This window comes from Arachis hypogaea, chromosome 1 (assembly GCF_003086295.3).
Source record: "Arachis hypogaea cultivar Tifrunner chromosome 1, arahy.Tifrunner.gnm2.J5K5, whole genome shotgun sequence".
In the NCBI taxonomy this organism is placed as follows: Eukaryota; Viridiplantae; Streptophyta; class Magnoliopsida; order Fabales; family Fabaceae; genus Arachis; species Arachis hypogaea.
This window is the reverse complement of record NC_092036.1, coordinates 2,977,467-2,992,606: the sequence shown is the minus strand read 5'-3', so window position 1 is coordinate 2,992,606 and position 15,140 is coordinate 2,977,467. Positions and strand designations below refer to the sequence as shown.

General features: G+C 33.2%; 2 protein-coding genes across 2 annotated transcripts; both read left to right on the top strand.

Annotated features, from left to right (window-relative positions):
• Positions 1-368: 368 nt before the first annotated feature.
• Positions 369-3,309, top strand: LOC112790375 (cell division protein FtsZ homolog 1, chloroplastic). Its single transcript, XM_025832753.3, has 6 exons — positions 369-750; positions 1,206-1,305; positions 1,421-1,650; positions 2,209-2,376; positions 2,573-2,806; positions 2,922-3,309. The coding sequence occupies exons 1-6, from the start codon at positions 490-492 to the stop codon at positions 3,189-3,191; spliced, it is 1,263 nt and encodes a 420-aa protein (XP_025688538.1). The 5' UTR covers positions 369-489; the 3' UTR covers positions 3,192-3,309.
• A 2,111-nt stretch (positions 3,310-5,420) lies between these two features.
• LOC112790363 (putative BPI/LBP family protein At1g04970) lies at positions 5,421-11,979 on the top strand. The gene is made up of 6 exons (XM_025832726.3): positions 5,421-6,114; positions 7,110-7,249; positions 7,715-8,066; positions 9,115-9,363; positions 10,133-10,258; positions 11,419-11,979. Exons 1-6 carry the CDS (start codon positions 5,707-5,709, stop codon positions 11,620-11,622), a joined length of 1,479 nt encoding a protein of 492 aa, XP_025688511.1. The 5' UTR covers positions 5,421-5,706; the 3' UTR covers positions 11,623-11,979.
• Positions 11,980-15,140: the final 3,161 nt, after the last annotated feature.

Genomic DNA, 15,140 nt, shown 5'->3' with positions numbered 1-15,140 from the left:
ATGAAAATAATAAACAATGTGAATAATAGATATCTCGGATATTCAATTCAATAGGTATACATATGGTTGGTTATGTTAATTCTTAATTGGATAGATATTTCAAATATTCAATTTAATAGGTATTAAGATGGTTGATTATATTAATTCTTAATTGAATGGTTATTTCTTTTGATTCGATTTATTCATTTATAGTTAACAATGGATGAATGTTTAATTCACTAAGTATGCGGATGATATCTTAATGTTAGAGTTTATAAGGTAATTTGGGGTAGAGTGTTTTTATTTTATTTTATTTGGTCAATTCTAAAATCCATTGTTCACAAAAGTCTTTGTTTAACTAACAAAATCCGAGATGAAAAGCATAATTTTCAACTTCTCCTAAAACCCTAAACCCGCCAAGTCTTTTTCCATTTCCATATCCGAAGAACCCTAAAACCCCATAAACCTCAAATTAGTGTAAAAAAAAAGGAAGAAAGAAAAAGAATAGCCATGATTCCAATTTCAAACCCCACTGATATGCTTTCATCTTCTTCCTATTCCATCGTCAATCCCATATATCACAATGCATTGCCTTACTCTTCTTCCTTCACTCAAAGAACTTGCGTGTCTCTGAACCCCAAACGCATGCGACGTCGTTTCGCGACCGCCACCTGTTCCTACGCATCTATTGACAACGCCAGGATTAAGGTTGTTGGTGTTGGTGGTGGTGGCAACAATGCCGTTAATCGCATGATCGGTTGCGGATTACACGTGAGTTTTTAATTTTTTTTTTCTTACCAATAGTTTTACTTTTATTGCAATTGTTTGTTGATATTGTTATTGTTATCAAATCCTTAAATTCAGAATGGTGTATATGTGAATAGGTCTTCTTTTTCCTCTTAGGTTTCTGATATGTGGAATTTTAGTGGCTTGCTTTGGGTGCAATTCCGAACCTTTCTCTTGTGCAATTAGTAAATTTTTTGCAAAGTTTTGTTTTATATTCATTTCCATAAGCAAATTTTGTTATTTCTGTTAATGTGGCATTTTAGTTATTTATTTTTAAATTGTTTAGATGAAATATTCGTGGATGTTTTATTTGGTTACAAATTTTGGATACATATCCAAATGATGGTAAAGATGGTATGATTATTCAATGAGCTATAATTGGTGTTTTGCTGCTATTAATTGAGTGCCAATGTTAAATTCTGTTAATTTTTTTCTCTCAGGGTGTAGACTTTTATGCTATAAATACGGATGCACAGGCTCTATTGCAATCTGCAGCTGAGAACCCTATTAAAATTGGAGAAGTTCTTACACGCGGATTAGGTCAGGCACTTTCCTTCCACACCTATTAGATTCTTCTGTGCTCAATTGTAACTGGCATATTATGTATTCTTCGGAGAATTTGAACTCTGATTTGAATTGCTTGATAGAGATGCAGGTACTGGTGGGAATCCACTTTTGGGTGAACAAGCTGCTGAGGAATCGAAAGAAGCCATTGCTAATGCTCTTAAAGGCTCAGATTTAGTTTTTGTAACTGCTGGCATGGGTGGGGGAACAGGTTCTGGTGCTGCCCCGGTTGTGGCCCGGATATCAAAAGAGGCTGGTTACTTGACTGTAGGTGTTGTTACCTATCCCTTCAGCTTTGAAGGACGAAAAAGATCCTTGCAGGCAGGTGCCATTTCTTTCCTTAGTTCAAAATATGGCTACTGAGCTTATATTGCGTAGAAGCTATTAAGTGTCCAAATAATTGTACATTGTTAAAATTTTATTTGGTCATAAATAGTTGGCCATTTAGAAAATGCAGGCAACATAAATTTTCTACAACTTAATTATATGAAGGAGAGTAAGTTTCAAGATTGGATAATTAAGGATACCATTCTACACTCAATTTTATCTAAAATCAAGATATTTCTAATAATTTCCTTAATCCATGTCATTATAAGTGGACAATTGGGATTGCTGGGAGTTATATTTATTACCAATATCTTAAATACGTCCGTAAACCTTTGAAGTTCCCTTCTCTTTCTCCTTTTTCCCCCATTTTTATTTTGATTTGCAATAGTAGACAACAATTCATGAGTTATAGTCATATTTGTTGTGGATGAATTGTGGTGAACTAGCCATATATTTCATGAGTTTTTTGTTTTCTAGTTTTTATATATTCTCAGATATTGTACTTCTTTGAGGAAACTTAGATGTGTTAAAATTCTGATGTCATCCTTTCAGGCACTAGAAGCCATTGAAAAGCTGCAGAAAAATGTGGATACACTTATAGTGATTCCAAATGACCGTCTTCTTGACATTGCTGATGAGCAGACACCTCTTCAGGATGCTTTCCGTCTTGCAGATGATGTTCTACGTCAAGGAGTGCAGGGAATATCGGACATCATCACAGTGAGTTGTTCATAAACAGTTATTTGTATTTCCTATCTTGTAAATGGAATGTTAAAGTATGAAGTTGGTCATCCGACTAGATTGGTAGATTGCAAAGAGTCTCTCTCCACCTTCTTTCTCCCAATCCATTTGAGCGATTTCTCTCCCTAGCCCTTAGCATTTTTAATATAATGTGTACTGGTATTTCTTTTTATAGATACCTGGGCTTGTAAATGTGGATTTTGCTGATGTAAAAGCTGTGATGAAAGACTCTGGAACTGCAATGCTTGGAGTAGGTGTTTCCTCCAGCAAAAACCGCGCTGAAGAAGCCGCGGAACAGGCCACTTTGGCACCCTTGATCGGATCATCTATTCAATCAGCCACTGGGGTAGTGTATAACATTACTGGTGGAAAAGACATAACCCTGCAGGAAGTGAATAGAGTATCTCAGGTAATTCAGATTTTTTTCAGCACATTGTTGAACGAGCATTTTTATCATTCTTTTTGTTCTTTTATCCTGTGAAATTGTAGCGCACATGTCTTAAAACATTTTTTAATATTTATAGGTGGTGACAAGTTTAGCTGATCCGTCTGCCAATATCATATTTGGCGCTGTTGTCGATGATCGCTACAACGGGGAGATTCATGTGACCATCATTGCCACTGGCTTCTCACAGTCCTTTCAAAAGACATTACTAACGGATCCAAGGGCGGCAAAGCTGCTTGACAGAGTACCTGAGGGACAAGAAAGCAAGGCAGCGTCCCCTGCCCTTAAGTCCTCAAACTCACCGTCAAACGTTGCATCTAGAGCATCCCTACGAAAGCTCTTCTTCTAGTTGCTTAGTTATATTAACCCTTCTTTTTATTCAGTATGGTTCAGCTGTGTATTGATCTTGAAGCTTAATTGATAGCCCTCGAATATGGAGTGATTATAACGAACACTTTTTCTTTTTCCTTTTTTCTTTTTGATATTTTTTTTTTTGGTTTTTTTATTCTTTTGTTCCTGCGGACATAGTTTGCTTGTATAGCGCCATTGTTCACTCAACATTTTTTTTGTCAGAAGAATGCATGTATTTACAAGTTGATAAGGAGCTTCATATATTCTCCACCAAAACGAACATGTATATAAGCAACTTTTCCAGTGAGCTAAGACTAGGACCGACCAATCAGAAATAAGAAAGGTTTCATAATCACCTAAAAGAGATATAATAACAACGATATACTATCAGAAGCATTTCCTAATCCCTCTCCCGTCTCCTCTTTCTCACGCCTCTACCTTGCTTTTTTCTATCAGGTGATTGCGATTTAAGTATTACTTTATTATAAATATTTCATTTTTATGGGAATCAAATATATCTAAGAGAAAAGTGGAAATTAAAATGATGGTATTTTGATTTCTTGAAATCAAACTTGCTTGAAAATTACTTTTCAAACTTTAAACCAAACAGGAGAATATGATATTTTTTATCTTAAAATTCCTAAAAATTATTTATAATTCTTCCAACCACACACACTCTCAATGTCATCGTTTTTCAGTTTTCATATATTAAATTCTCGTTCACTTGTTTGTTTATTTATTTTATCAATAAAATTAGCCTCAAAGTTTTTTAAAACCAAATCTTCAACTAAGTCATAGTGCGTTTTTTCTTCGAACATGCGTACGCATACCGTTAGTTCTTCTTTTTTCCCTCTTTCGTTATTCTCGTCTTCTTCGCACTTCTTTTTTCAATATTGTCGTCGCTGCCATCGCCACTCCTCCTTCTTCTATAACACATAAAATTTGTGTGCTATATTAATAAATTTTTGTATTATGTACAAAAAAATTTTATGCTATATTTATCAATTTGTGATATGTACACAATTTTTGTGCCATGTATAAAAATTTGTGTTATGTAACAATTTTTGTACTGAAGAAGTATAAAAACAAAAAATTTCTTTTGTCGTGCATTTTTTTTTTGTCGAACTTGTACTATCTTGGCTAAATTTTGTTATAAAAAATGCTTATTCATGTAACATCACCGATATTTTATTAATCTTCTTGTATACCATTAATAACATGAACCATCAGGTACTATCTTATTTTAGTTTTCACTTCTAAATCCTCTTTGAAGTAGAAAAAAAAACTTCTAATTCAAGTCTCACCGAATATTAGCACATCAAGTTGACTATTTAATTTAATACTTACTCGTATCTTTAACTTTTGTCATGTTTATATTTATGGATATCAATAAATCCAAAATTTGAGTTAGAATAAGATAGAATTTTAACTTTTTTTTTTAATTGGATTCCATTATATTAATTAGCGTCAATGTTAACTCATTAGAATTATTATTGTTATATTTGTGATATTAGATTCTCAAAAAAAAAATATTTTCCTTGTCTATTCAAACTTGTAGAATTAAAATCATTCTCTTAAATCTTAGTCAGCAAATGTAGTTAAATTTTAGTATTATATTTACGTTAGTTATTTTTATACAAAATTTCATGAGACAATTTTTCTTTTTTACTTTTCCTTTTCTTCTCTTCTTTATGTAAAAATGATATCAAATTCACTTTTTATTAATTCACTTATCCCTATTCTTCCATATAATTAATAATGCTCAAGATAAAATAGTGGGCAAACCAAAATAATCATCCGAATTATCTTGATATAGATAAAAATATCTTTAAATTTTGTTATCAATAAAAATAACCTTAAATTATTTAAAAATATAACAAAAATATTTAATTATGATCAGAGACTTGTTTTAATAACGAATTGTTATAGAGTATTTTTATTATGTTTTTATATAAGAATAACAAAATTCAAAAATATTTTTACTGGAACAAAAAATAATTCAGATGCATTTTAGTAGTTTAATAAAAGAATTCCGTTAGAGAGCTAATAAAATTTTTGTACAATATATACAATAAATTATTTATCTAACCCAATATAAATTAAAATATTACTAATTTTTTAAATATAATACATCTATATTATTCAGAATAACCATCCAAATATCAAATACCAGAATAAACGGAAATGAGTGGAATATGAATCTTGAGATAAACGATGCGTTTTCAATGTGAGGAATATACTTTTGAACCACACAAGTTGCGTATTTCAATTTGGTCAATGATAAAATAACGTTGCCTCCTACTTCTTCATCATTTTCCCTCTTATGTTCATTCCTTTCACAAGCTCACCGCCAATAACAGATATAACCAATTTTTCACCACATGGGGGTCTCAAATTTTTCATCTTTAACTCCATAAACATCACAAAATCCATTCTTTTACACACTTTGTAATAAGCAGCTGCTTCTGTTTCGAAGTTCAATGTGTTAAAAGACACTCTCAGGAGAAAAATTCATGGCACCCTTTATTCTTTTGGTGCTTGTATCCCTTCTATTAGTTCCAACAAGTTCTTATGTTCAACAAACTAAAGAGGGTTTCATCTCTGGAGTTATATCTGACAAGGGTCTTGATTTTGCAAAGGATATACTAATAGAACAAGGTATTGCCTCCATTGTTCAGCTTCAGCTGCCAGAGATTGAGAAATCTGTTCAAGTCCCTTTCATTGGAAATGCTAAAGTGATTCTTTCTGAGATCACGATCAAGGATATTCAAGTAAATTCATCTTCTGTTGTGAGTGGACAGAGTGGAATCTTTCTAGTTGTTTCTGGTGCCACTGCGGATTTGGCTATGAAGTGGAGGTATTCATGTAGCAGTTGGTTAATCCCAATTGGGATTTCGGATAGTGGGAATGCAACTGTGAAGGTATAATGCTAGAAATGTTACATATGTTTATAGTTTATTGTTTGTACCATGCTTTTATGTTCTTTTCTATTGTTGCAATTGGGTAGTTTAGGCTCTGTTTAGTAACTGTCTCGAGATAAAAAAATATCAAAACATTGAAGGATGTAAACCTGTTTGAAGGATAGTTGTTTTGAGACAAATACAAAGACAGAATGAGACAGAAACTGTGTTTTGAGACAGGGTAGTTTTTGTATTCATGTCTCTAGTTTTAGTCCCAAACACATATTTGTGTCTCTTTGATTCTGTATTTGTATCTTGTCTCAGTTACCAACTAGTACCTCAAAAACTAGGGACAAGGACATAGACACATCTTTTTAGTTGTCGCTATCGTCGTTGCCTATATTCTTTTTCGGATCAAGCTCATCTAAAGTGAGGAAGTTGGTATAGTGAGAAAATAAATGTCTAATTAGTCTTCAGTTAAGATAGTGGGATCATGATAGAAGTTACAAATTCAATCGTAATTAACCTCTCACTTTATTACTTTACCACTCTCATCAGTTTAAAGGATCTTTTTCCTTCTTTTTCATTACAAGACACTTGCCAAACACAACTTCTGTGAATTGTGGTTCACTCGGTTTTGTTATGCTTGGTTTCAAAAGGTTTGTCCTTGAAACAAATAACAACTGTGTACCTTAAGTTGATTATTTTGATTAAAACTTGGTTAGAATTGGTTGTGTTGGGGTATCTATAAAGAAGGTTAGAATGGGATTTTACACCATAGCTGTCTAGTTCATGAGACTTGTTACAAATTAGCATAAATAAAATTCCTGAATTCATTTCCAGCAGCTAAGTTGAATTCTATAGCTTAAGGATGATCTATCACTATAATTGCTTCCTAGTCTAGGTGAACAATAACATTAGTGTATTTTTGTTATTTTGTGTCAATATTTGACAGTGAAAAACCTGTGAGAATTTTAGCTCACTCACACTAAGTTGTGTTGTGCTATATTTGGAAGGTTAAAGGTATGCAAGTGGGGCTTACAGTAGATTTAAGGAATGAAGAAGGAACTCTTAAGTTGATTCTCTTAGATTATGGATGTTATGTTGGAGATTTGTCTATAAAGTTGGAAGGTGGAGCATCTTGGCTGTACCAAGTGTAAGCAATCTTCTTAAGCCATTCTCTTGATAAATGGATACTATTCAAATGTTCTTTCTTAGAGCATTAATTTTGCTTCTTGGAACATAGAATTACTTGTTCAATTTGGTGTTTGCATTGGTTTTTGGAGACATAAAGATATCTAAAGTGAATGATCCCTATCTTTCTGTTAACATAATTTTCTTTTCATGATATTTATGAACCTAGCTTTTGTTAGGGAGAAATTCTTGCATAATCGTAGCACATTTTATCCGTGTTTCAAGATTATTCACAACAATACATTTTAATGTATAATGTAAATTTTATATATATATAAAAAATCAAGAATGAATGGTTATGAATGTTCCTGGAACACACATTAAATGTGCTCCAACCTCTAGGCGCATGCAAGAATTTCTTCACATTATGCGCGCATATACATTTAGGAAGATTTATGTCGTTAACCTCTTTATGTGTTTGTTTCAGCTTAGTGGATGCTTTTCAAGGGAACATAGCATCTGCAGTTGAAGATGGAATTTCAGATAAAGTAAGTGAAGGCATAGGGAAGCTTGACACTTTATTGCAGTCTCTTCCAAAGCAAATCTCTGTGGACAACTTTGCAGAGCTAAATGTTTCTTTCGTTGGCAATCCTGTCCTGAGTAGTACTTCAATTGCAATTGCGATTAACGGCTTATTCACAGAGAGAAATGTCGTTTTAGTACCTCAACGTTACCGAAAAAGATTACAGGTTTCTTCTGCATGTGGTGGTTTACCAAAGATGATAAAGGTTTCAATCCATGAAAATGTGTTCAGATCTGCTTCTCTAGTTTACTTCAGGGTAAGTTGTTTAAATCTTGACTTTTTTTATTTATAGGCTTTAGTCCAATCACACTTCTTTTCTTTTTTATTTATTTTTCAATTTGGTTTCTTTGTATGTATGATTTATGTTATCTTATTATTAATATAACCTGTTACATATGATCTAAAGCTAAGATTGGTCAATATAAATAAGCCAGTTTCTGTTAAAGCCATGACGAATCAGACATTGGAGACTGCAGAAGATAGAGATTGTGTGTCTGATTTTATATGAATCCCAAAAATATATATAAATTTAGTTGGTGAAATAAAGGGTTCTCTTTCCATGTTTGCATTAGAAACCTTTGGTTAGGTGCTCTGATAATTTTTAATTATCACTGGATTTGGAACAGCAGGATTATTATCTGAGATGAAAAGAACTTAGATTGCTCACAAGATCCTTCAATTAACTTTGACATTTGGCACTTGCAAGCATTTTTGTTGGCCAAGAAACATTGAACTCCGTTCATTCAATGTTGATGGTTGTTTTGAATTTCTTGATGCATTCATAAATCTATAAATTTGGATGCAAACAGTATTCCAATTCACTAATTCATAAACGTGCGAAAAAAATCAAAATGACCATTAATATGGTGGAGTTAGCTATATAATTTCTTTTACATTGTATTATAGAGCAGAGAAATTCTTAGATTCTCTTAGAGCAAGAGAAAGATTATACTCCATACCATTCATGATTTAACACTGTTTTTGCAAATCCCTGATGTCTTCTAGTTTTTTACATTTTAAATGTAATTGCTAGTATAAAATAACAACCATGCTACATGTACATAAAAAACTAGTCATCTGTATAAAATATATATTGAAATACAAAATAGTTAAATATACATTGAAAACTAAATGTATTTGTACACAAATATATGGTGGTTGGTTTTTGGTGTCTAAATAGCATTTTTCACAAACTAAATGATACAAAATAAAAGCTTTTTCTCTTTCTCTATAATATGAAATGTGTTTTGATTCTTTATATTGTTTTGTAGGCTGATAATTGCCCTTCTTTTTTTTGGTTTCAGGAAGGTAGTATGCAAATGATTATTGATGAACTACCTAATCAGGCCATTTTGAACACTGCTGAATGGAGATTCATAGTTCCTCAACTATACAAAAAGTATCCGAACGACGACATGCAGCTTAATATATCTGCATCTTCTGCACCAGTGATACTAGTGGATTACCAAGATATTCGTGCATCTGTTTTAGTAGACATAACGATTGATGTTCTTGAAGCTGGTGAAGTCATACCTGTTGCCTGCATCTCAGTGGTAAGTTTGATGGAAAAAGTGCACATAGTATTCTTGAAGTATTCTTTTCAACTTTCTGATTAAGCTATCTGAAATTCAGACTTTTCACAATTTCATCTTAATATTGTCATTGCAATAGCCACATTTTGTTCTTATCGACGTATGATCCAAAATCCCTATAATTTTGCTTAATTTTCAAGTGGTTTTGAAGTTTGCAATGAATTCCTTATATCAAAATTTTCACTCTTATTCTTATAGTTTGAACTTTGAACATTTCTAATTTAGTTCTTATAGTGCACAAACATATTTGAACTAGGTTTCTCTAGTTAAAAAATTTGTGATAAAAACCCTATACTAAACGATAAATCGCCTTCTCTTGTGTTGAAATTTTGTGCATAAAGCAGCCATACATGTATTTGCTCACAAAATTTTCAAATCGAAGGGATCTATGGAATAGGACTTAATTAGAAATGTTGAAACTGTAGGAACTTGAATTAACTTTTTTTGTACAAAATATAGGGAATTTAATTTTTAAACTTCTTTTAATCTGTGAAGTTAATTTAGTGCTCCAAAATCTCTAAGTGACTGTTTATAGTGATTCATAAACTTCAAAGATATAAGGACCTAATTGAAATTTCTGTGAAACATTAGGATTCCTAGATTATTATCTTAACCTATTTTGAAGTTAGATATATCTTGCTCTTTGCATGCTTGGATCCTATTGATCAGATATGACTGGTGGCCATGATCATTATTCTAACACATGCATTTATTCTTGGTTATGCCGCAGGATATTAGTGCTTCGTGTTCTGTGGACATTATACGAAACAAAATCAATGGTAGGCTCAAATTGGAAGAGTTTTCTGCATACCTGAAATGGAGCAAAATAGGAAAATTGCACATAAGTCTGATTCAGGTAAATGAAAATAGATGTAATCATTGGGTAAGATTTCAGCTATTTATTATTTAGAAGCTGAACCAAATACTTTGATTTTTAGTTAGTTTTTCTGTTTTAGTTATTTACATTGTTCTACAACAGAGTAATGTAATTTGAACATTTAAAAACGGGTGTTTATTGGACAATAAATAGGATCTAACAATGAAAAATAAGAGTTTAAACATTGAAGTAGGAGCTACTCCAAACTCCAACGTTAGTAAAACGTGGTTGTCTGTGTACACTCTTGATTTATGGTAACATAAACTGTGTAGATAATGAAACCAAATGCATTTGATTACTGAAAATTTATTAGAGTAATACCTCAAATTAGTCCTTAAAGAAATTTTTAGTCAGATACTTTAGTCTTCAACAAATTTTAATTACCAAATCAATCTCCAAACTTTTATTTTGTTAGACAAACCAGTCCCCATATCAGATTGTTCGTCTATATAGAAGACTTGATATGAAAATTTTAAAAATTTTTAGAAACTGTTACGTCTTTATTAAATAATAACAGGAACTGATTTGTGTATCCTTTTACCAAAATTTGATTGAGGATTAATATGTCTAACAAAATAAAATGTTAGGGACTGATTAAGTGATTAAAATTCGTTAAGTATTAAATTGTTCCGTTAAATTCTCTACTATATCCTCTCTGCTAGTTGAAACAATCATTGTAAGGACATTTCAGCATAGTTTATGGCTTTATGCTCTTATCATTTCATTTTATTGTTCTTTTGATTTGTTATTTTATAGAGTAAACTGCTGATTTAACCCCCAAAAGTTTATGACATTGACAGTTTAGCTCTCAAGAAAAAGAATTCCACTTTTGGCTTCCAAATATGAATATTTTACAAAATTCCCCTTCTACTGCTTAGATTTTGGGATATTTGTCAATTATTGTTCATCTTTGAGAGACCAAAAATTTCTTTCTTTTATGGACTAAATTGTCAACGTCATAATCTTTCGGGAACTAATGTGAACATAGTTTAGTGCATATTAACATAATCTCATATGTTTTAGAAAGATGACTCTAATTTCTATTCTCAACGATATGACTTTTAAATCACAATCTTTGCATATATCCACGCATTCATGAATCTTTTTCTTAACACTTCATCTTTTGTGAATGTTTGCAGTCATTAATATCAACGGCTCTGAAAACCGTTGTCATACCGTACCTTAACTTGGAACTGAAGAAAGGATTAGCACTGCCAACCATTGATGGTTTTGCCTTTCAGAATGCAAATATCTTGTACCTTCCTCCATGGATTGCAGTGTGTACTGATGTTTCTTACTTAGAAGACTACTATCTCACTCAGCATTCAGCTCATGTATCATAAAATTACAGCATAAGAAGAAATTTGTACGAGGCTATGAAGGTTGTAGCATGTAACCACAGCTCGGAACCAATTCTATCAGGACGTGAATTCAAATCGCGCCCACACGGTTGGTGGACTGATCAGAGCCATACCCACATAAAATTCATATATCAAAACACAAATGGTTTCTCTGTTTTGTTCTTGTGGAAAGGGTATGAACTATTTTTCTAAATGAATGTAAATAATAGAACATATGCATAAGTCTGATGCATTTGTAAGCCCTGTATATAAGCATTAGAGCATTGGTATACACTTCCTATGTTGCCTTTTGTACACCATACATTCATTAATTAAGATTTTTATTTTTCTCAGAGTAAACACCCGATCCGGTCTTTGTCTATTTTCACGAAGGACAAAGCGATTTTTGTCCAAAAAAAAGGGACACTTCGACTCTCAATTTTTTTATTTTGGGACAATACGATTCCTCTGTTAAAAAATCCATTAAATAATAATAAAAATTAGTTTTATAGGGTTCTTTTTTGTATTTTGTGGTGGTTTTAAACCTCCACAAACTATTAATAAGTTTGTTTTTGAAAAATTCTTTCATCAATGATGGTTAAATGAAGAAAAATCATTGATGAAAATGATGTCACAAAAAAAAGTAATTGTAGTACCTTTTAAAGAAAAAAAATAACATCAAATAAGAAATAAAAGAAGAGAACTTTAATGTTGATAATATTGGTAGTGGTGATGATGACGGTAGAAGAGATAATAATGATGATAAAGTATGGTTACACAATAAAAATAATAGAGGTAGGAGTGACAATAATGAGAATGAAAAAGGTAGTGGTAGTAATTGGTTATATTATTGAAAAGGTTTAAAACCTCTATAAAATATAAATAAAATCTGCACAAAATTAATTTTTATTATTATTTAATAAGCTTTTTTAACATAGGGATCATATTGTCCCAAAATAAAAGGTTGAGAATCAAAGTGTCCAAAGACCGAATTGAGTCTTTACTCTTTTTCTAAAGATAGGAGTGAGACTAGAACCCGCGACTTCCAAGTGAATATGAGAAAACTATGTTATTTGAATTATAGTTCGTTGGCCATTAATAAGGACTATTTGTTCAAAAAGAAGTCGCCACTTTGATATATAATTATTTGTGTCTGAGTCGAATAATATACGATACGGAAAAGCTCTGCATACAAGCCATTAGGGCTTGTATGCTTTACAAGTTTATTAAATAATAAATTTAAAATACTCGCTCCTCCAGCTACGTTGATTACACGCGCTATATAATATGCCGCGTATATCTAACTTCCAAATTTAAAATATTTGTTTCCTTCTTCGTTTTCGTTATTTTGAGATTTGGTTGTTCTTCTTCTCGCGCGTTTTCGCTCATTCTTCTCCATCGATCTTTTCCTCTTCTTTTCTCACTGGTATGTTCTTCGTTTACGTTCTCTTTTTTTCTCTCTGCAACTCGAGCTTCGTTTTCTCTGTTGATTTGTTGTTTTCTGAAATCAAAGTTCGAACTCGTTTTGAAGATAATGGATCCTTCAAGCTCAGATTCTGCGCTGAATCCAGGCGATGTGGATTATGAATTTGAATCTAACGAAGTTCTTGAGGTTTGATTTACAGTAATTTGTATAGCATTGTGTAGTTTAAAAATTGCTTAACATTGTTTAATTATCTGGAATTTATAGCAGACGCTCGGGTGTAGATCAATCTCTTCTTTGGGTGTATTTTAGCTATAAGTGTGGGTGTATATACACTTTACTGGTTTTTTGTTATTTTTAATTGAGTTGTTGTTGTTCAGTTGTATTATATGTATTATATTAGACATGATTGTGTGTGTTTTTAGTTTTTGAGATGGTGTATTCTGCAGTCTGTGTATTCACAGTTTATGGCTTTAAAGGTCATTCTGTAGTTGAGTTGTTTCGGTTCGGGTGTATCATATAAGACATGATTGGGTGTATTTGTATCATATCTATGGGTGTATTCACAGTTCTGACACGGTTTATTGTGCAGCCTCTCTCTGTTGTTGATGACGAGCTTGTTCCGAAGGTCGGAATGACCTTTAGGACCCTTGAAGATGCCGAAAAATTTTACAGGAACTACGCCAAGGCTGCAGGTTTCTCTACAAGAGTTCGGTGCACAAATAGGAAGGGAAACGAGATTAAGAATCAACTGATTACATGTAGCAGAGAGGGAAAATGGAAATCTAAAATATCTCCAACCGAGAAGACCAATCCGACAGCCGGTTTAAACTGTCCTGCAAGAATTTATATACACACATTGAAGGATGTTGGTGCTTGGATCATTTCAAAGGTTGTGCTGGATCATTCACACCCCTGCTGTCCAAGCAAAGCAGAGATGCTCAAACAGCACAGGGAACTAAGCATGTCCATTCGTCGTACGATAGAGAATAACGACGAGGCCGGTATCAGACCAAGCAAAACCTACCAATCATTTGTTGCGGCTGCCGGGGGTCACCGCGAGTTAAATTTCATCGAAAAGGACGTGAGGAATTACATTACCAGGGAAGTGCGGAATGTTTCCGAACAAGAAGATGCAAAGGAATTCGGGAAATATTTGTTAAGGATGAAAGAGAAGAATCCGAATTTCTTTTTCGAGCTCGAACTCGAGGAGGATCAATCGATTAAGCTGGCCTTTTGGGCCGACGCAAGAAGCAGAGCGGCCTGTGAGTATTTCGGAGACGTCATTTCATTCGACACCACCTACAATACAAACAGGTAACAAACTGTCCCTTTTTATGATGCTAAATTAATTTATTTTTACTAATCCGCAGCAGAGGTGTATATTGGCTGTGTCATTGGGTGTATTCTAAGCATTTGTTGGGGTGTACCTAATGATTTTGCATTCTGGACCATGGCAATTCGTTTCAGGTATAATTTGGTCTGTGGTTCTTTTGTCGGGGTGAATCACCACGGCCAGTCAACACTTCTCGGATGCTCTTTGATGAAGAACGAAGAAATTGAATCATTCAAATGGTTATTTCAATGCTGGCTTCGTTGCATGGGAGGAAACGCTCCGAAAGGGTTTCTCACCGATCAGTGCGCATCAATGAAAAGGGCTTTAGAGGCCTGTATGCCAACAACAGTTCACCGCTGGTGTATTTGGCACATCATGAAGAAGATTCCAAGCAAATTAAACGGGTACAAGGCACACGCCGATATCGAACAACAAATGAGCCATGTTGTTTGGAACTCTCACAGCAAAGACTCATTCGATAGGAATTGGAACGATTTTCTGGTGAATTTTGGTCTTGCGGACAACAAGTGGATCTCAGGTAATGTGTTTTTAAATTCTGCAGCAGAGGTGTAAATTGTACTATCTCTCAGGTGTATTTTACTGTGTGTGTTTGGGTGTATTATGCAGATCTGTACGAAGACCGTCACATATGGGTTCCTATCTATCTGGACCACCACTTCTGGGCAGGGATGAGAAGCACACAAAGGAGCGAGAGCATGCATTCATTTTTTAACAAGTACATCACCCGTAAGAGCTCGCTCA